The sequence below is a fragment of the Zootoca vivipara genome, chromosome 4 (genome assembly GCF_963506605.1).
Source record: "Zootoca vivipara chromosome 4, rZooViv1.1, whole genome shotgun sequence".
NCBI classification, from domain to species: Eukaryota; Metazoa; Chordata; class Lepidosauria; order Squamata; family Lacertidae; genus Zootoca; species Zootoca vivipara.
The window spans coordinates 52054102-52076038 of NC_083279.1; the positions used below are offsets into that span (position 1 = coordinate 52054102).

The window sequence follows — 21937 nt, forward strand, 5'->3', positions numbered from 1 at the left end:
TGACCCTAGATGGCGATGGTGAGCTTATGGGAAATTCAATATATTTTTCAAAATACTAAAAAAAACAAAAAAACATTTTCACAGCGTTTTTTATATGTGTCTAGATTCCACCCCTGACACTTGTGGAGGAGACTAATGTGGGCCTGCTTTTGGCACATAAATTGCCCTGGTTCCCTTTTCAGTAGTGGCACCCACCCTGTGGAACGCCCTCCCAACAGATGTCAAGGAAATTAACAACTATCTGACTTTTAGAAGACATCTGAAGGCAGCCCTGTTTAGGGAGGTTTTTAATGGTGTTTTATTGTGCTTTTAGGGACCCAGGTGGCACTGTGGTTAAACCACTGAGCCTAGGACTTGCTAATCAGAAGGTTGGCGGTTCGAATCCCTGTGACAGGGTGAGCTCCCATTGCTTGGTCCCAGCTCCTGCCAACCTAGCAGTTTGAAAGCACGTCAAAATGCAAGTAGATAAATAGGAACCACTACAGCGGGAAGGTAAACGGCGTTTCCATGTGCTGCTCTGGTTTGCCAGAAGCAGCTTTGTCATGCTGGCCACATGACCTGGAAGCTGCACGCCGGCTCCCTCGGCCAATAACGCGAGATGAGCACTGCAACCCCAGAGTCGGACACGACTGGACCTAATGGTCAGGGGTCCCTTTACCTTTACCTTTATTATGCTTTTAATTCTGTTGGGAGCCACCCAGAGTGGCTAGGGAAACCCAGCCAGTTGGGCGGGGTATAAATACAACTACACTAATTATTATTATTATTTTATTACCTCTGTACAGGTACTGTACTGTATCTCTGTTAATCTTTCTCACATTATCAGTGGCTTTTGATACTATCTACCATGGCTTCCTCCTGGAAAGCCTATCTGAGTTGTGGGTGGGAGGAACTGCTTTGCTGTGGTTCCAATCCTACTTGGTTGATTGTCTTCAACGGGTGATGTGGGGATGGGGTCCCTTGACGTGGAGTCCCTCACATTGCCTTGTTATGCTTGCAAGGATACCTGGGAAACCACAGTTGCTGCTTGCTTCTAAAACCCACCCTAGCCAGTGTGGTGTAGTGGTTAAGAGCGGTAGACTCCTAATCCGGGGAACTGGGTTCGCGTCTCCGCTCCTCCACATGCAGCTGCTGGGTGACCTTGGGCTAGTCACACTTTTCTGAAGTCTCTCAGCCCCACCCACCTCACAGGGTGTTTGTTGTAGGGGAGGAGGGGAAAGGAGAATGTTAGCCGCTTTGAGACTCCTTTGGGTAGTGATAAAGCAGGATATCAAATCCAAACTCTTCTTCCTAGCCAATATTGGCTTCTTATGGCACAGGCGGTATGAAATGGGCAACACTGAGGCTGCATTCACGTTTCCCTTGGCACGATGGCCAGACCCTTTTCATTGTGTATGCCATCAAATGACAATAGTGCCCTTCAGCTCTCTATATCGGACAAACAGGCCAAACCCTACGCCAAAGGATAAATGGACATAAATCTGACATCAGGAATCACAAGACAGAGAAACCAGTAGGCGAACACTTCAATCTCCCAGGACATTCTATACAAGATCTCCAAGTAGCTGTCTTATTACAAAAGAATTTCAGAAATAGACTGGAAGAAGTTGCTGAACTGCAATTTATCACCAAACTTAAAACGATGGAGAAACCAGGTCTAAATAAAGACATTGGATTCTTATCTCATTATACATGATAAAGGTATCTTTAACCATCTCATCCCTTGCTTTTCCTGTGGGACCAATCGTAAACAGTTGTAAATTCTTCCTGTAAGACCAAATGCAGCCATAAACAGTCCGGGCCCTCCCCACCCTCTCACTATATGCGCTTATGTGGGGATCTGGTGACTTCTGTTTTAGTGTATCTGAAGAAGTGTGCATGCACACGAAAGCTCATACCAATGACAAACTTAGTTGGTCTCTAAGATGCTACTGGAAGGAATTTTTTTATTTTGTTCAGACCCTTTTCAGTAGGATTAAAGTGCGTAGGATTCACTCGCTGCCTTTCCCAAGACTTATAGCGAGGTCGACGTCTTGGGGGGGGGTGTCTGTAAACAGGCGACGAAAGCGTTGGGCGCGAGGCAATAGGGGGAGCTGTCACGTGATCATGCTGAAGCGCACGCGCTTGTTCGTTGATATGCCCGTCTCTGGGGGCGGGGCTGGGGTTTGGTCCGCTGCTCTCCTTTCTTCCAATGGGTGGCGCGCAGCCCGGAGGCCTGCGCTATCCCAGGGTGCTATTCGCGGCGTGGGCGCCGCCGTCCCGCTGAGGGGGAGACAGTCTGCGCGGCTACTTCGCCAACGAGACGCGCTGCGGGCTGCCGCCAAACGGACATGTTAGCGCCGAGGCCCTGAAGGCGGGAGGCCGACGAGAACGACGTCCCGCCGCTTCCTTCGGGGCTCCTCCGCGCGCGGTAGCAAGAGGCCGCCGAGCTACAGCCATGGAGGCTGTGAACGCTTTCAACCAAGAGGTGGGGACGGGGCCCGGCAAGGGAGCGCGGGACGGGTAGGCCCCGGCTGTTGGTGGTGGGGGGTTGGGAGCGGCTGGCGACCGCTGATACCGCTCTGGAGCCTGGGACTGTGGAGGCCGGAGTTCGTAGGCCTGGTCTGAGGCGGAGCAGCCGACGGGAAAGAGTTGCCAGCGCCCTTCGGTGTGCAGCGGCCTCTCCTGGGCCCGGCGTGTGGGCGGCGGCGCTGCGTCGGGTGACGCGGGGCTTCAGGGGCCGCTTTTCCCTCAGGCCCTTTGCCCTCCGTGGCACACGCGACTTCCCTCAAGCTCGAAGGGGGCCTAAGAACTTTCGCCACACTTCCGAGGTCCTCTATCCCGGGCCCGGCTGCTGGGGAGACCCGGCCGGGCTGCTTAAGGTCAGCCCTGTAGGCCAAGGGAGAGGCCGGGAATGGAAGTAATGCGCGCGTGCCGGGTCGTGGAGGAGGGCCTGTGTATATAGTGTGTGTGTCTGTGGGCGAGTGAGCACTTCGAGGAGATCGCGGTGCGGGGTGGCGGCGGAGTGAAGAGGAAGTTTCTGGCCTTTTTTTTTTTTTTTTTTTGCAACCATTTGATGATGAATATCCAGGACGTGCGAAGAGATTAGGCGTCTCGAGGGCATGTTATTTCCAGCCCTATTGCGCGACCCATTAAAAAGTTTTGTATTTAAAGTTACCATCCCAACTGTTTCTGTGATACTGTGCGAACCCCTTGCGTTGCAGAATCTAACGATGAATAAAAGCTATCCCACTGATTATATTTTAGATAATGTACGCAGTTTTCAAATTTCACAAGCGAGTGTGAATAGAAAATCCGGAAGATTTCCCCTTCTTTTCAGGACTGGTTGTGGTGGGCAGGAAAAGTAATGGGAATTGATCTCAAGGAGCAGAGACTTCCTAACCAACATCAGAAACTTGCTTTTTAAAGTTAACATTGGGCATATTCTCACAACAGAATGCCAGAAGAATTCCAAGCTGAAGTGTCTGGTGAATCACATTGAAACTGAATGGCTGCTGCTAGTGTTTCAGTGTATTAACAGTTGACATTCATAAAAGTCTGTTTCAATGGACTAACATTGCTACCTCTCTAAAAGGTTTCTGTGTACTACGGTATTATGGAAAATGGATGCAAGTGTTATTAAACTACATAAAGATTGCAGCAGATTTACAACTTAATATGATTTCTGCTGCAGATAACCAGATAAATCAGAGTGTGCATAAATGTAGGTTTACATGGACATAAAGTAGACTTTGATGTTTAAATCACTATATGCTTTTTGAACAGAAAACTCTGTAAAGTTTGCTCACTGTAAATGATTTTATATTTAGGGATATCAATGGCCTACCAGTTAAACATCCAGTTATGAAACTTGATGTTCAGAACTGAAAGAGTACATTAAGCTTCAGAATATTGCCCTTCATTTAAGCACAGCATTATGACAGCCACACACACCTCTGGTTGTCTTTCTTTGGGTCCTACACAACCCTGTATGAAATATGAAAACAGCTATGCATAAGTGGCAGTTTCAGTTTGCCACTTGGGGCTTGTCCAGTACTACTAATTTGTCTTAACACGGATCTATAAATGGTCAGTTGCATGAAAAGTATTTTGGGTTGGGTGTGTATGGGATGTGTTCATTTATCAAATGGGTTCTTTTCAGTATTTGTATGTAAAACTTCATACAGTAAAGTTAAAAAGTTATATCATCAACTTTAGAAAAAGCATCATAGTTTGTGTAAGATTTCCATAAAGAGAATGACCAGTTGCCTAATTGCTTGGGGTTAGTAAATATTATTTCAGAGTGTTTTCTAAGATTACTGTGTGTGAACTTCTGAGATGAAGTACTCAAAATGTTCAGCTAAGTGTTAGAATGGCTACTGCATCTTCATGCATTGTGTTATGGCAGAAAGCCAGGAAGTGGCTATGCTGACCTCTTTGCTCCACCTTGGTAGAGATCATAGTACATGTGTGTGACTGCTATCTTCAGAGTTCTCTTTACTGCTCTGATAATTCTGTGTTTAGATATAAATGGAAGAATGAGACCTGTGCAGCATCATTGTAGTACAAATGCACTGAAGAAAAGTTTCTTAAGTCCAGAATAAATAGTGATGCTTGGTAACTTATTTTTTAGACCTAAATCCTACTGGTTTGAGTAGAGTGTAATTCTAATTGTGCCTTGGATTACAACCGTAGAAACTTTATGGAAAACTCCTATCTGTCAAGGGTTGCCATATCCAGAATATTGGAGCTGTAAGCAATGTCTGGGTGGAAATTGGCTAAATGTCCAGGAAAATCTGGACGTATGGCAGCCGGTGTCGGCAGTGTCGTTTTTGCCGAGTTTCCTCAGGAAAGCTCAAAAATGTCTAATTTTGGGGGGCAAAACTAGAAAAAGGAAAAGCTCAACTTTACTGTGCAGATTTTCACTTTTTGAATATTTTTATAGATTGTTTACATTTTAGGTCTGACTGTGGGCCAGATGCCTTAATCACATATTTTGTCGAAACAAACAAACAAAAATCCTTCCAGTAGCACCTAGAAGTGTGCATGCACACGAAAGCTCATACTTATGACAAACTTAGTTGGTCTCTAAGGTGCTACTGGAAGGATTTTTTTTTTGTTTCGACTACGTCAGACCAACATGGCTACCTACCTGTAACACATATTTTGTGTTGTGCTCATAAAGGGCTCTACCCTGAGAAATAAGATATAAATTGAAAATAAAATGGAGCAGTAATGGGCTTAACATTTCAAATAATTCAGAGTACATACATGTTCTAGCATCTGTTGTGGATTTGTGTTCTTTTCCATAAAGTGAAATTTATTTACATATTGTAGGATTCTAAAGTTGGAGGACACCCAGTGATTCAAGTGCTTGAACTCCTATCCTTTTCTAGATGTTGCTGTCCTACAAGTCCCATCATTCCTGAACATAGTTGGGGGACTGATGGCTGGGCTTGATTAGAGCTGTAGTCTAAAACATTTGGAGGACACCAGAAATCTTCATTGATAGTATCCCCTCCAATACAGTGTATTCAGCTTTTGACATCTAGACCCTATATTCAACAGAAATAGAATCAGGTGATAGTTTACTTGAAATCTGGATGCTTCTGGGGATGCTTGTATCTAACACACAATAGTAACAGAACAGTGGGTATTCCAATGGTGGTTTTGGATACTTCCTGTTGACAGCAGTCAATATAAGGTGCTTGTAATATCTGTAGTACCGGTGTTATATATAGTGCTTTTCGTTAATACCATAGTAACATTTTTGTGCTGGGGATAAATATAGTTAGGATATGGTTGGCAATTAGTTGTTAGATAAATTAACACAAATGGTTTAGCACTTGTGGTATTGCAAGGTGGGGAAGGCAAAACCTATTTCCTAATTGCAACCTCTTCCTATATTTGCTATATTGTGTTTGTGGGGGTACTAGTTTGCTTTGTTCTTGTTTTCATTATATACTTTGTGGCTTTATTCTGTGAACTGTCCTAAGATCTTCAGATGAAGGGTGGTATACACATTTAACAAATAAAATACAAATAAATATTTAAAACATTTTCTGTTTCTTTCCTTGTGCAATTAAAAAACAACAGTTTTATAATTTTTAATATTTGGAAGCTGATAGTAGCCTATTTACACTTGCCTTCCATCTTCTTTTCCCTAGAATGAAGATCCATCATTCTGTTGGGATTTGTTCTTTTAGCTCTATCTAATGCTAGCTCTCTGTTCCATCTGAATCAGGAGAGGTGGCTGAGGTGTTAGACCAGTGCTTGGAGGCAGTAATGGGTTGGACATGGGCTATTAAACTGAGACTGAATCCTGAAAACAGTAAGGTGTTATGTGCCCCAGGTTTTTTTGTCTAAGAGGTGGGGAAGTGGATTCCCTTGGAAGGAACAGATTAACAGTTCTGGAGTGCTCCTGGATTCAACATTGGAGACTCGGGGAACACTGGAGACTAGGAATGCCTGTTTTCAACTCCAGCTGGTTTGCCAGCTACAATCCTTTTTGGACAGAGATTGGCCACTGTACTTCATGCTCTCCTAACTTCCTGATTGGATTCTTGCAATGAGCTCTGCATGGGACTGCTCTTGAAGCTGACCACAAAGCTTCAGTTGGTCCAAAATGCAACAGCCAGATTACTGGTTGGGGTCCATTTAGATCTCATATAACCCCTGTTTTAAGCCAGCTGCTCTTGTTGCCAGTTCATTTCTGGGCCTAATTCAAGGCACTCACATTAGTGTTGAAAGCACTAAATGACTCAGGCCCCAAATACCTGAAAGATTTCCTCCTTCCTTACAGACCCTCTTAGGTGCTGAGATCAGCAGGGTGATGGTGGTGGCCTGGAAGCTGTGGAACTCTCCCCACAGAGGTGTGTCTGTCACCTTCATTATACAGCTTCTGGAGAATGCTAAAGAGCCACCTCTACCATGGCTATCTTAGGACACACTTTATCATTGTTATTGTAAGTTGTTTTAAGCTGTTTTTAATACTGTGTTTTAATGTGATCTGACCAGGGAACTTGTTATAATAAAAACTTCAACCATTTTCATACCTAAATGTCCTCCAGCTTGTCAACGTGTCACGTTTCTTCAACGGTCTTCTGTTTTCAGAACTGTACCCTGTGTTCTGTAGGAAGTGAAAACCTTTGTTGAATAGTAAGCTCTTAAAGGTAAAGGCGCCCCTGACCATTAGGTCCAGTCATGACCGACTCTGGAGTTGCGGCGCTCATCTTGCGTTATTGGCCGAGGGAGCCGGCGTACAGCTTCCATGTCATGTGGCCAGCATGACAAAGCTGCTTTTGGCGAACCAGAGCAGCACACGGAAACACCGTTTACCTTCCTGCTGTAGCGGTACCTATTTATCTACTTGCACTTTGATGTGCTTTCGAACTGCTAGGTTGGCAGGAGCTGGGACCGAGTAACAGGAGCTCACCCCGTCGCGGGGATTCGAACCGCCGACCTTCTGATCGGCAAGCCCTCGGCTCTGTGGTTTAACTCACAGCGCCACCTATGTCAGGTGGTTTGTTTTCTGAAACATCAGTAATGCTTTGGTGAGAACAGATAGAAACTTTACCCCCTCATAATAATAGAACTAGAGTTTGAGCTGCAAAAGTGATTGACAGTAGATTTTGAACAGACAAAAGGAAGTGCATTTTCACACAACATTTTATTAATGTATTAAATTTGCTATCAAAAGTTGAAATGGCCAGCAACTTGGATGGTTTAAAAGGGCATTGGAGAAATTTATGGAGGACTGGTCTGTCAACAATATTGGATATAATAAATAAATTACATTTCCACATTTATGGGCAGTGTAGTTTTCAATACCAGTTTCTAGGGAGGTGAGCAGTGGGGTAAGGCTGTAGCTTTTAAGCCCTGCTGTATAGTTTAGAAGTATCTGGTTGTTTCTGCTTGAATACTTGCTGAACCAATATTAATACTTACGTGTTCGGACAGATCTGTACAATACATTTAAAGCACATCCAATGCACATTTAAAGCACATGACTCCCCGCGGGATGCTGGGAGCTGTAGCTTCTTAAGGGTGATAGAAATTCTAGCTAGTTTTGTAGGGCAAAACTACAATTCACAAAATTCTTTGGAGGAAGTCATGTGTGTCGCATGGACTTTAAAATATAGTGTGGGTCTTCTCTTAGTATACTAATTTTGACTGTTCAAAATACTACATATGTCTTACTTTATGTAATCCTTTAAATGAATGGGAATGGTGAATGGGAATATTATGGCACAGGGCGGGTGACATTTTAACAAAGGACTTCCGAACATAGCTTAGCTCTGATTATGCCAACAGTCCTAGATTGTTATTTTTATAGAAAGATAGATATAAAACCTATATCTAATCCCTTACCCTAATGTTACAGAATATGTACCCTGTGGGAAAAAATCAGTAGATAACCACAACAGTAAATGAATAAAAAAACCTTTAAGCATAAATAGTACAAAACAACAACAAAAACCACAGTATTTCTCTTATCTGAAAACAAAAACAAAAGCTCACTGCTGTTGTTGAAAGGTTTGGAAGAACAGAAATAGGTAGCCAGTGCAATTATTTCAAGAGAGGTGCTAAATGATCCAGGGACACTGTCATTGTCAGTACCCATGCACCAGTTGCAGTTTCCAAACTCTTAAAAGGTAGCTCCACATAGAGTGCATTATGGTATTTAAAGGTTCTGTAGGGTGTTTGGAGTCTTGCTTCCCTCATTAATATACTGAAGAGGAGGTCTGATTTTTTGAGTACAATTTTTGCAGTTTTAATTGAAATACTATAAATCAGGGATGTCCAACAGGTCGATCCCTGCAAGGTTTTGGCCCCCTTCCAGCCTCGCCCCGGCCCGCACTCCATTGTTGGAGAACGGAAGACGGAGTTTACAAACCGAGGCTGTTTTCCTCACAGCGATCCTTTGGTGAGTTGCTGTTTCTCTTTGACCCCAAAATAATGTAAAAATGTTGCACCCCCTCCGTCCCAGAGCTAAGCAACTTATGCATCCTGAACCCCCCAAAAAGCTCAACAATTTTGACCTGAACCCCAATAAAATGGGTAGATCACTGCCAGTTTTTAATTCTGTGAGTAGATCACAGTCTCTTGGAAGTTGTCCACCCCTGCTGTAAACTATCTTGTGTGTTTCTTACATGGAATGGAACAAATAAATGACTTGTAGTTCTGCTGTGTATGAGCACATCAAAAAGGTCCTAATGAAGTAAACATAAGTGTGCTAAAAGATACAAAACATGGATTAAGGCAGAAGGAGCTAGCAAAGACGGAAAATTGGTGCTAAAATGTGTGTTGTTTAATTGCCTTCACAGTCAACTTAACACACGTGTCTTCTTTGATGTCCATGATGCCAGTCTAATCTGGTTGTTGCTACACTGTAAAAAAAACACCACATACCTAAAAGTTCTAAAAATGAAAAGTTTTATTCTACTTTGGCTATGAAGCTGGAGTGGTGTGTACCAGTGGAATTTACTTGGCTGGATATAAACTTCCAAGTCTCTTCTTCAAAAAGAAAGTATTGCCACCAGAAGTGGGAATTATTTTTTCTGTAAATCCCTGTTGGACAGTGCAAGCCCTGCCAATACTACCAGTATGCTGTTCATGATCATATAGCTGAAAACTCAAGATTGCCAGATACTCCTTTACTAAATCTATTTCATGCATGCCCCAAACTGAACTACTGCAGCTGTCCTTTGATATTTAGTATTAAAAGAGCAGGGATTTCTTGCAAATCTATATTGCCTTAAAAATAATATCATTACCTTAGAAACATTACTCCGCCTTGTATCTCTTTGGATTTGTGAAGATAGGACACCCAGGGCTGAACCAGGAAGTGGAAGGAGCTTCAATCCTCACATCATATCCTTTTTCCTACAGTTGAGAGGCAAGCTTCCCGAGCTGTGATCACATTTCCTCAGCTCACAGACCCAGAGGGCTTCCTTCTACAACAAGGAAGTTTGAATAGATCCTAAATGTACTCTCCAGACAATTCTTTTTCTGCAGCTGCTTCTTCCACTCAGATCAAACAATCCCTGACTCAGATGCTTGCCCTTGAAAAAACGCAAGAGCTCTGTTGTATCAGTCTAAACCAGCATTCTACTTCTACAATGGACAATCAGAATCCTATGGAAAGCCAACAATTAGGGCATAATTCTTCCACTCGTGTTCCCCAGCAACTGATATTAATATAAATGCTACCTTCCAGACTGGAGGTAATAGTTATCGCTACAAGTAGCCATTCGTAGCCTTATCCTCCATGAATTTATCTAATTTCATTTTAAAGCTATCCAAGTTGGTGGCTATCACTACACCTTCTGGTAGTGAATTCCACAAATTATATATCCACCGTACAAAGAAATACTTCCTTTTGTCTGTTATGAATCTCTCAGCTTCATTGGATGACCCCATATTCTGCATCTCATACTTTGTTCCTCAGTGACTCATTCCTTCTCGTTCCTAGTGGTATAGGGAGGGAGGAGAAATAGATTTCCTTCATGCCCCCTTAGCATTGTGTAGGAGAGAGGAGACTTCTTCCATTTAGCTCATCTTCCATTCTTCTGAATATAGCAATTTTCTACTCTTGAAAGCTTTCTATTACAATGCAAGACTTCACTGCCAGTAGAGCAACAGCAGGAGAAAATGGAAGTCTATCTTAAAAGTATTAGTCTCACTAGCAGTACCTGTAGGAACATATATTTGATACCATAACAGACACTTGGGGAATGTTGTTACCGGTAGTCAGTTTAGCTTTGACTAAGAGTATTTTCTAAAAATGTGTGGAAGTCAGGGCAGTGAAAACTAACTCAGTATTGCTGTTGCATTTGAATATGTACTGGCAGTATGGTTTTTATCTTGATTAATTTTAGTGGGGAATGCAGAATATTAACCCTCAATTGATAGAAAGACTGACTTTCAATCTAGGTTTGGTATTAAATGTACATCTAGGAAGTGATGCAAATAAACCCGGCACCATTTTCAAGTAAAAAACTTTGCATATAAGTCATCAAGGTGAAGAATACCCTATAACTTAAGATACAAAACCTGACAGTTTGTTGGAACTAAGTAACCCCACAGTTTTAAGAACTTCAGTATTGTACCATTGTATGCATACATCCATCACTATAGTAGTGCAAAAAGTACAAAAAGTAATTACCAATTACATGTAATAACAAAAATATTTTATAGAACTGACATAGTACATACTACTTGAGCAATATACAGTGGTGCCTCGCTAGACGAATGCCCTGTAAGACGAATTTTCCGCTATACGAATAGGTTTTGCGATCGGAGGTTGCCTCGCAAGACGATGAGTTTTTTTATGGCCACCGCTTCGCGAACTGTAGCCATAAAAACCTCCAATTGCAAAACCTAGTGAAAGGGGCATTCGTCTAGCAAAGGGGAAGGAGCTGCAGTACAGGAAGAAGGCAAAGGAAGATCAGCTGAGAAGGGCTGGCAGCTGTCACCGCCTATCAGCTGATCTTCCTTTGCCTTCTTTCGGCGCTGCAGTTCGTTCCCCTTTGTGTTCTGCTGGTCTCTGTCGTTTGCCTCCCCCTTGGGATTGGATTACAGATTGGATTGTAATCACTTTGAAGGAGTAGGTTCATAGTTTGAGGTACTCCTAGTTCCAGCATTGGCACTTGATGCCGGGTGGCATTGGCAGCACGTGGTGCCTTTTTCCAGCTGCTTTGTCAGGTCCTGCTGTTTATGGACTGAGCTAGCCTGGCCACAGTAATTTACATACACTGTTGAAGGCAGTATGACCTTGAATGCCAGTTGCTGGGAATCGTAAGTGAAGAGATCACTGCTGCATTCAGGTTCTGCTTTTTGGCTTCCCATAGGCATCTGGGTGGTCGCTGTGAGAACAGGATGCTGGACTACATGGGCATTGGCCTGATTCTGCAGGCTCTTGTGTTCTTATGTTAACCTATGCATTATTAATCTTTTGTTTGTATTATGGTCTGTATCTGCTGCTATTTTTGAAGAAGCTGCAACTTTGCAGAATTCAGTCTTCAGAGTGCTGAGCAGTATAACCATTGTAACTGTATAACACTGGTTTTACAGAATTGTACTGGTTGGCTGTATACTGCTGAAGATGTGTGACTTCTAGTGGAGTGGGGCAGGAAATGTGAGCATGATGATGCCATGCATCTTCATCTACAGGATGTTACTGGGGAGAAGTGGGGATTTAGCTCTCAACAAGCAGCCATGTGGCTCTTTTAATGTTTAATCTGATCCTAAAATGGTAAGGTTCTTAATTTTTATACAAGTATGTGATCTTATCCTGGCTTTATTCTTTCAGCAGTGGTTCGATAATCTAGAAAGCCAAGGATATACCCTTTCTTTTTGTTTGATTTTGCGCATAGCAAGTGAGACATACAAATGTTTTGTTTTGTCTTAAGCCCTTAGGAAGAGTGTCCCTGTTCAGGGGCTGGCCAACCATGTTCTTCGTCAGGATACCATAAATGTAGGCTAATTCACTCCTGCTGCCCAGTTCTCTTGTTCTCTCCCCCCCCCCCCAAATACGGCACACAATATGAGATTGCTGCTGGGCCCTTCCCCTGTTGCACAAAATGTACAGTACTTCTGTGATCATTGGGTTTACCTCAGTTTGCTGATAATCTCCCTCTAGTTTCTCAGTGGTCCTGTTTTGGCCCCTGTTTTGTTGGTAATAATCAACCTGAGTTTGCTGTTAGGAATGTTGATTTTTAAACTTGGTTTAGGAGTGAAGTACTGACAGCTGTTATGTGATGGTGGACTGGTTTTGGACACAAACATAGGTATCACAGGCAATACCTGTTTTGCACTGGAGTTCAGTTCCAAGTCATTATGCACATTGGCGGAGGACACATAAACCTGCCCCATTATGCCCCCTTTTCCTGCTACTTCTGGGTTTGCAGAGATGCACACAAAATGAGAGTTGCCTTTACTAATCGCTTACTTAGCTGAAGGTGGATGGTTTTTTTCCCTTTGGCATTTGTATATTAATGTAAACCCATTGAATACTGTTCTAGCCCCTAAATACCAACAGGATATTACAGAAAGGGCGGGGGGGGGAGAGCTGCAAACCTTAACAAGTAAATGTATTAATGAAAGCTTTGGTTGATTTAATCCTTAGGCAGTTTTAGAGGATAAATTTAAGGATACAATTTATTGAGGCTATTTTGATTCTAGTGTGTTCTGTGAATGAATAAAAAGCTATTAAAGTAAACTTTTGTCCAACAATGTGTGGTAGCTTTTTAATTACCCTGTTTCTCATATTTTAAGACATACCCATAAAATAACCCATAGCAGGATTTTTAAGCATTCAAGAAATATAAGCCATACCCCGAAAATAAGACATAGTGATAGGCACAGCAGCAATGCCGGCCGCAGCAGGAGGAGGAGGAAAAAAATAAGACATCCCTTGAAAATAAGCCATAGTGTGTTTTTTTGAGGAAAAAATAAATATAAGACATGTCTTATAATATGAGAAACACGGTATTTACAGTGTATGAGGATCTCGTATCAATATTTATTATGGATTTAGACTGGCAAGCTTTCTGAGATTGTTTTCTTGTTAGCTGGCCTCTTTTCCCCAAGAGGATATACAGCAGCATGTCTGGAAACTAGCATCATTACTGTCTTCATTTTTTTCTAAATGCCTGCTTCCATTATATAGTGCGGCATTATATATTACGAAAGTTACAAAAGATCCCTACATAGTGGAGAGAAGGGAGTTTTTTTTAAAAAAACCTCATGGCACACAAGCTCTGCAACCCTAGTCTTCACCACTCCCAGAAGACAAAGCTCTTAGGAACTTGAGCTGGCCAATTGATGCTTCTTCTGATCTGTCACCCCTTTCCTTTCTCTCTTTCTCACCTGCCACCTTGGCATTCTGGACATCTTGGAAGCTCAGAAACCATTGGGAGCCTGTTTTGTGGGTTTTGAATTGTTTTTATTGTTATTTTAGTTTACAAACCTAAATACTTCTGTGTTCCTAGGGAGTCCCCAGAATATGTAGAAACCTCTACCTTGCTTTTGGTTGGTCCCATTTCACCTCCAAACTAATTACAGTATTGATTATTTGAGGGAACCTGTGGGACAAAACATTGCAGTGCTGAGTGTTTTTGTTCAGACTTCCAGCTACTCCCCTTCAGCATTCTGTGGCAACTGAGCATCTTCAGTCCTCATTGAGCTGTGTTTCCTTTTTTGGGTGGGGTGAGGGTGGAAATTGGCTCCTTAATCCCCCCCAATATATTTTGGGACTTGTGCACCCTCTGATGTGAGTTCCTGTTGTTTTATTAATTCATTATTTATAAGATTTCTATCCTGCCTTTCAATTGAATGATCCTCAAAGCAGCTTGTAGTATATTAAAATAAAACATGCACACATATACATAAAAACCCTTTACAACCCATCAGCCCTTTGTCCCTTGCCTGCTGGTAAATGCCAGAAGGTGCTTCTTTTCAGCTCTGCAATCCTAGGTAAACAGGGAGTTGGGGCGGAGTGTCCTTTTTGGCAGGGTAGGGGAAACATGCTCCCTGTCATTGCTTCTTCGCAGGCAGATGGATGAGGAATACGATGGACAACGGGTGTTCACCTGCAGTTCCCTGAGTAGTAGCAGAGACTAGAGTGCATTTTGACTACAAAAATCTGGAGAATTGCCTGAGATACAGGTTTCAGCTTCATATGAAGAGCACAGAATAGTCTGATCAGCCATTTTTATAACATTTTATGGGTGCAGTTTGGAACGTATGTCACTTTACAAGTGTGACATAATTGCAGAAATAGCTTTACAACTTGCACTGTTATTTGAACTAATTAGTTTTTAGTTCTGGAGCTATTTAGCATTTAACTAGGATGGAAAGAGTTCAACAAAAGGTTGTGTAAAGTGACAAAGTTGCATTTCAGTTACTTGTGTTTTACTATTTTTGGTTTCTCTCTTCTCTCCACCCCACCATGTTAGCTCTTCTCATTGATGGAGATGAAACCTCCTATTTCTCGTGCAAAGATGATTCTTATTACTAAAGCTGCCATCAAAGCTATTAAGGTGAGATGGTAAAGAGTATTTATTTATTTTGTACAGAGTTTTAAAAGGTTTGAACATTTGTAGCATGTTTTGTGTTTTTTCAAAGATCACATGGACTGAGAGTCATTCTCACAGATACTGAATAATTTTAATTATAATGCTTTTAATGTATACTTTTATCGCAGTCAAAGGAATTTTTAAAAATAACTCCATTTCAAACACCCCTTTGAAATGATTTTGAGATACAGTAGTTATAAATGCAGTTTGGGACTAGTTTAATAAATTGACCTATGATATATTTCCTTCTGCTTACTTTTATATGAGTTTATATGGTAATGTTTAAGGTAAACAAATTCACATTTCTTAAACATATTATGGAGTTAAACTTTTCAAATGTTCTTTGATTCTCTTTCAGCTTTACAAACACGTAGTCCAGATTGTAGAGAAGTTTATAAAAAAGGTAAATGAAATATTTATTAAGTTGTATATACTGATGATTCAGCAATTTACATTCTCCCTCCAAAATAGTTTGTTTTTTAAGAGCACACACAATCAAAATATGTGCATCTAGCAGTTCTATGGGAAATCATTCAGCAACTGCATATATTAACTATGGCAAGGGTAATAGCTCCATAACTGTGCAGAAAGATTTGTTCTGGGGGTGTTGTATGCAAAGCCAAAATTGTGTAGTTGGAAAAATCACAAAACCACTCCCATGTGACCATTCGTACTTTTTGGAAGCATGGGCCTCCCCCCCCCCCCCCCGGCAAGATCTTGCAGGAGCTTCCAAGAGCGACATCTTCCCAGAGCCTGGTAAGCAAGACTCTCTGTGTGATACCAGCTGGTTGGCTGCCAAGCACGTAAAGTTTTGATCATGCAAGTTAAATGTGCACAGGTTGCGACTTTGCTGTTTGGGTTTGTTTGTTTGGGAGAATTAGCTAATTCTAACCACCACTAAACTAATACACAACACACCTGCAAGAAGAGGAGATGAGGAAGTTTAGCCTGCCTACATTGGGAGCTGGAAAGCGAATTGCAAAGCTTGTGTATGGATCTCCCCTTCTTGCAATTCTGGATGCAAGAAAACTTTGATGTTACTGAGTTTTTGGGATATAGGGCCTACATTCTTGACATTAAAGGTAAAGGTAAAGGTACCCCTGACCATTAGGTCCAGTCGTGACCGACTCTGGGGTTGCGCGCTCATCTCGCATTATTGGCCGAGGGAGCCGGCGTATAGCTTCCAGGTCATGTGGCCAGCATGACAAAGCCACTTCTGGCGAACCAGAGCAGCACATGGAAACGCCGTTTACCTTCCCGCTGTAGCGGTTCCTATTTATCTACTTGCATTTTGACGTGCTTTCGAACTGCTAGGTTGGCAGGAGCTGGGACCAAGCAACGGGAGCTCACCCCGTCACAGGGATTCGAACCGCCGACCTTCTGATCAGCAAGCCCTAGGCTCAGTGGTTTAACCACAGCGCCACCTGGGTCCCATTCTTGACATTAGCTATGTCATTTCTGCCTGTGATCTAGGTAACATGTAACTAATATGGAGGCAGGGCATGTTGGGGCAGGCTTAGTCTGCTTGTCCTATTGTACATTGATTATTTAATTTTGTGAGTCTTTTTGAACTGCCAAGTCATTCAAAAACATTTGGTGATGTACATTAAAACATCAAATTTTCATTAAATTTTTAAAACATCATAGTTATGACATCATTATGAGAAATAACCATCACTGAGTCAAATTAATGTATATTCATAGGCATATTTTTAAAGTGCATATCTTGCCTGATATGTGACTGGATTTCTGAGATCAGTGTTTAAAAAGAGAATAGCACTTACGTTCAAATTCCAGGAAAATATATTGGAATGTCTGTAGTGTTGTTTGGTACCTGCTAGTTTGTTTTCCTTTCTCCCCCTTTCTGGACTTTTAACTTCATGTTAATATGATAGGCCTGTTTTATGATTATACTGTACAGAGCTTACTGTTAGGATTTATAAAATGTATATTACTTATATGACTTTCTGTCTCTCTCTGTCTCTTTAGTGTAAACCAGAATACAAAGTTCCTGGATTGTATGTTATTGACTCTATTGTTCGTCAGTCTCGTCATCAATTTGGAACAGACAAGGATGTTTTCGGGCCAAGATTCTGTAAAAATATAACTGCCACATTCCAGTATTTATATCTCTGTCCAACAGAAGACAAGGTATAACTCAATTTCTTGTAGCATTTTGACTTTTGTGTGTGTGTGTGTGTGTGTGTGTGTGTGTGTGTGAGAGAGAGAGAGAGAGAGAGAGAGAGAGAGAGAGAGAGAGAGAGAGAGAGAGAGAGAGAGAGAAATATGGATATCTTCTGATCCTGCTATATTTGGTCTACCCTGTACAAACACACGTTGTTGATTGTTGGATACTATTTCTGAATGAGGCCTTGATGTTGAATGTTTCTTTTCTAGTTGGCTTTTAAATTTTTGAGGCCCTTCTTCCTCACCACTTCATGACTAAAAGCTCTTATGGAGGAACTTTTCTCTTCTGTGTAGAAAGCCATGTGAGCTTGATTTTATTCTATTTGATAGTAAAGCTGCAACACAAAATAGATGTGGCTGGTGACTTAGAACAGGCTTGGGTTCCTGCTGCTTGTATGTATTATGCTGACAAAACTGATTCCCACATCTAGAATAGAATAAAGTAGCCATCATTTATTAAGTTCGGAGGTCCATAAAGTGTGTCATGAAAAATATTGTATGGGATTTGATCCCTCCATTCCTGCTCACTGTTGCTCATGTCCACAAGTCATTTCCTAGAGAAGTCACAAAATGCTACAAAGCATAGTAAACAAAGTATAAAAGTTTTGTACTGTACTAATCTCTCTCTTTTTGTGTGTGCATGCAAGGACTAGGACCTTGTTCAGATGGCATTTTTGTGCTCTCATCTTTGTGCATTGTGAGACTGATTGGTTTCATGCACTTGCACCTTGTTTTGCCTCCCCTCTGAATAGAATATATCTGAACTCGGATGTCTCACATTTGTTTAGGTGATAGGAAACAAAGTGCATGTGTCCATTACCTGATTTCATGATGTATAAAACTGAAGCGGGGGACAGTATTGTCTGAACACTGCCTAGACTTTGATTAAGCAAATGAAGATTTTTTTAAAGTGTACTTACACATCTCTTCTTTGAACAGAGTAAGATAGTTCGTGTCCTCAACTTGTGGCAGAAAAATGGAGTGTTTAAAATAGAAATAATTCAACCTCTCCTCGACATGGCAGCAGGAGCTAGCAGTACTGCTTCAATGACAGAAGATACTACTAATAATGAAGGTAGGGAATCTTAGTTAAAGCATTCTTTTCTGATATGGGCCTATATTGTCAAACTCAGACTTTATTTGCTTTAATCTGCATAGAATGGGCTGAATTAATTGCAAGCAAAAGTTGGAGATAGATTTTTTTCGCAGTAACTCTTGGTGTTAAAAATATGATAACGTTCGTGTTTTGGCTAAGTGATTGTATTATAGAACAAGAGCGCTGTGAAGAGCCTTTTGGTTGACTGTCTTATTCATGTGTATGTCTAGGATTGTACTGTGAAAACATGTTTTGAATAGAATTATTTCTACCCATTGCTATGTTATTGATGAGTCTGGCTGAAAATATTAAGATGGCCTAACAAATAAAATACACAATGATTGGATAATATACAGCATATTTTGTTACCAGAAATGGTTTGTCATTTTGCCTTGACATTTAGGCATCGATGTATAAGTGGGGCACCCCTTCGATTGCTCAGTAGTTAAGCAATATTACTGCTCCTGCAGTATCACAATAACACATTTAGGATCACAGGGAAATTTTCTCTCATGGCACAACACACTACAGAATATCACAGGAAAATTATTGGTCCTCCAGTAGTATTTTCTACCACTGTGAAATGTCCTTCCCTCTGCCATATGTGAAGCATAATCTGTTACATGTTTCTGGCATCTTGTGTTGATATACCTTTTTGCCCAGGCTTTCCCTGGTCCATAAGATTGAATCCTGTTATTTCTGAAATTCTTTTTTATTTTTTCCTGTTGCTTGGGTTTGTTTTAATACTGCTTTGCTACTGTTTTATTTTCATATTTTTGTATACCACTTAGAGATGTTGTGGTATACAAATTGCTGCAAATACATTAATAATACTGGTTGTGTGTGTGTGTGTGTGTGTGTGTGTGTGTGTGTGTAAGTAATAGTATATTAACCTTAAACAGTCTAGCAGCTCTCCATATATCCATTCAATCATCAATATTCTTTATAAAGGTTTTGTTTTTTGTTTTTTTTTCAAAATTTGTAGTCTGTAGGCTCGTTAAGCTGAACTTTGTCATCAATCAACTGTCATCATGGTTTTCTATACAGAAGTATGACCAAGATGTATGTTTACTGAAATACAGAGAAAAAGATAGGAGTTTATATGGGACTGTGGATGAAACTAGACATGACAATAATCATGCAAAAAGAAGTTGTGTGATTTAAGAAACAGCACCACAAAATATAGCCATGAGGGCTCAGAATTAAACCGAGGCTTTGGTGGGCAAGTTTAACCCTTTGCCTCTGCTGTAGTCCTAATCATTGCCCCCACTCACCTGTGGCTGCTGTTTACTGTACAGAACACAATTATGTAACTACCACTTGCATGATTATTGTCATGTTTAGTTTGGCCCTAAGAATATTTAACATATACTTACAGGGATATGGTATATTCACCCAGCCCTAAAATAATAATAATAATAATAATAATAATAATAATAATAAGCAAAATTTATTATTTATACCCCACTCATCTGGTTGGGTTTCCTTAGCTACTCTGGGTGGCTTCCAACAAAATATTAAAAATACAATAAAATACATACTTTGTGTTGTCGCATGCAGGGCATGAGGGTGTTTGGCAATGACGCATTGAAGCTGGCCATATGATGTCTAATTTTGAGAATCCTGCCTGTGGAATTAAAAACAGAACTTGCTGGCCATATTTGAGAATGGTCTACAAACTGACCATCCAAGTTTTGATGTTTAAAAACTTACATTATAGTGTAAAAGTGAAATGCTATAAGTGGGAATTGTTAAAATCTTAACGTTGCATTTAAATTTATTTTATAGGTTCACCACCTCCTGCCACAGCAATTCCATCTGAGCCTCTTCAAGTTGCTTCTAATTCAGTACCTGCTGTGCCGCAATTGCCCAGTTCTGATGCCTTTGCAGCTGTAGCCCAGTTATTTCAGACAACACAAGGACAACAGGCAAGCAGAGACTTTTTGTTCAAAAATACAGAATTCAAATTAAGCTAATAAGATGGTTCCTGTATTTTTCCGTGTATAAGACAAGTTTTTTGACCCAAAAATGAGGTTCAAATTTTAGGCTCGTCTTATACACAGGTAGTGCTGAGGGGGGCATTCCCCCCCCCAACAATCAAGCGGCCATTCACCACTTAAAAACTCAGCCTCAGACTTCATTCTGGTGGGTGAGCGATTTTCAGCATTGGCCGCTTGATTTTTTGGGGGGAGGGATCCTGAAAATCACGTAGCACACAGTCGTTTGTGCTGCAGCTGCCTGATCGCCGCCATTAATCAAGCTGGCGGCGATTGGGGAGCTGATAGGTGGTTTCTGCTACAGAAGTGGAACCAAAAGGTTGTGGTGGGGAGAGATTGATTGACTGGTTCCCCAACAGAGACCCCTGGTGATTTGCAAGTGCTCCCTGTGGAGAGGCAAGAGTTTGGGAGGAAGGCACAAGCCTGAACTGTACGGCGGCTGTAAGCAGGCTGCTTTGCCCTACCCAGGACAGGTGGGGTGCTGTCCCTTTAAGAAGGAGGGTGCCTGGCAAGGTGATGGCTGGCTGTTTTGCAGCCGCCTCCCTTCTCCGGGATCCATCGGCCGGTTGGGCTGCCAGCCGTGGGTAGCCGCTTCCCTGTGGGTGGTGCTCCTGATGGAAACCAGCAGCCCGCCAGGGCAGAGCGCGAGGCCGCTCTAGCGGAGCATGTCTGCAAAGGGGCTGTGCCAGCTTCCTACGGCTGGCAGCCCAACCGGCCCCTGTTTTCTAATTGTTGAGGCCCCAAAAATAGGGGGCGTCTTATAGACGGAAAAATATGGTATCTAATGCAGAATATATAACTATTCTATTTTTAAACCATTAGTGGAAATTTGTTGGTGAATTGCATTAGTGAATAGTGAAATCAATATTTCTGATGCTTACTGATCACATCTTGTCTGAAAATCATGCATATGTATAACATTTCTGACCTTTGTCTGCTTGAGTAAGAAATGTCCTTTCTATTCTCTTGGCAGCTGTCTACTCATCTGCATAGCACTAGCACTTCACTTGAGGACTAGTAGACTTTTAAGTGCAGAAGAGAGTGTGTGAATATGCAAATATGATAATCAGTGCTTTACTAGGTTTCCATGCAACGCTCATTTGTGGATGTCTATTGTGGCTACCTCTATGCTCCCTTATAGCTTTAAGAACACAGAGTAGAGGAGGAGCCACAAGAGCAGCTGCCTTGTACCATAATGCCCACCAGGCATAACAGTAACTACTGCCTGATTGGAGGGTGGGGAGAGCAGACATCCACCCATTGGAAGGCATCAAATCTTGTACATTTATTATGCCTCTGATGTTTTCACGGTCATTCCTAAGAGAATATTAATAGTTGCAGTTTCATTATTTTAGCTCCAACAGATTCTTCAGACTTTTCAGCAGCCTCCGAAACCTCAATCTCCTGTGATAGATAACAATGTAATGGCTCAGGTCCATGCTATTACTGCCCAGCTGCAGACTACAGCAACACAACCATCAGAACAAAAACACGATTTCTCAGCATCTGAGCAAAAGACATCTTTTGATAAGGTAATACTTTTCTTGTACTGAAAAGGAATTTACTCAATTTTTTTTTGTGTCTGTGGAATGCCATGC

General features: G+C 41.6%; 1 protein-coding gene across 4 annotated transcripts in view; it reads left to right on the forward strand.

Annotated features, from left to right (window-relative positions):
* The first annotated feature begins 2255 nt into the window (after nt 1–2255).
* The window catches only part of SCAF4 (SR-related CTD associated factor 4), a 42895-nt gene continuing 23213 nt past the window's right edge, over nt 2256–21937 (forward strand). For 2 of the 4 annotated variants that reach the window (XM_035114326.2, XM_035114328.2), the window contains exons 1-7: nt 2481–6944; nt 14940–15023; nt 15418–15462; nt 17049–17210; nt 18186–18321; nt 20131–20270; nt 21695–21871. In XM_035114326.2, the coding sequence (XP_034970217.2) occupies nt 6888–6944; nt 14940–15023; nt 15418–15462; nt 17049–17210; nt 18186–18321; nt 20131–20270; nt 21695–21871 (801 nt within the window). In that variant the 5' untranslated portion in view covers nt 2481–6887. The other 2 variants (XM_035114327.2, XM_035114329.2) reach the window with 2 other exon arrangements.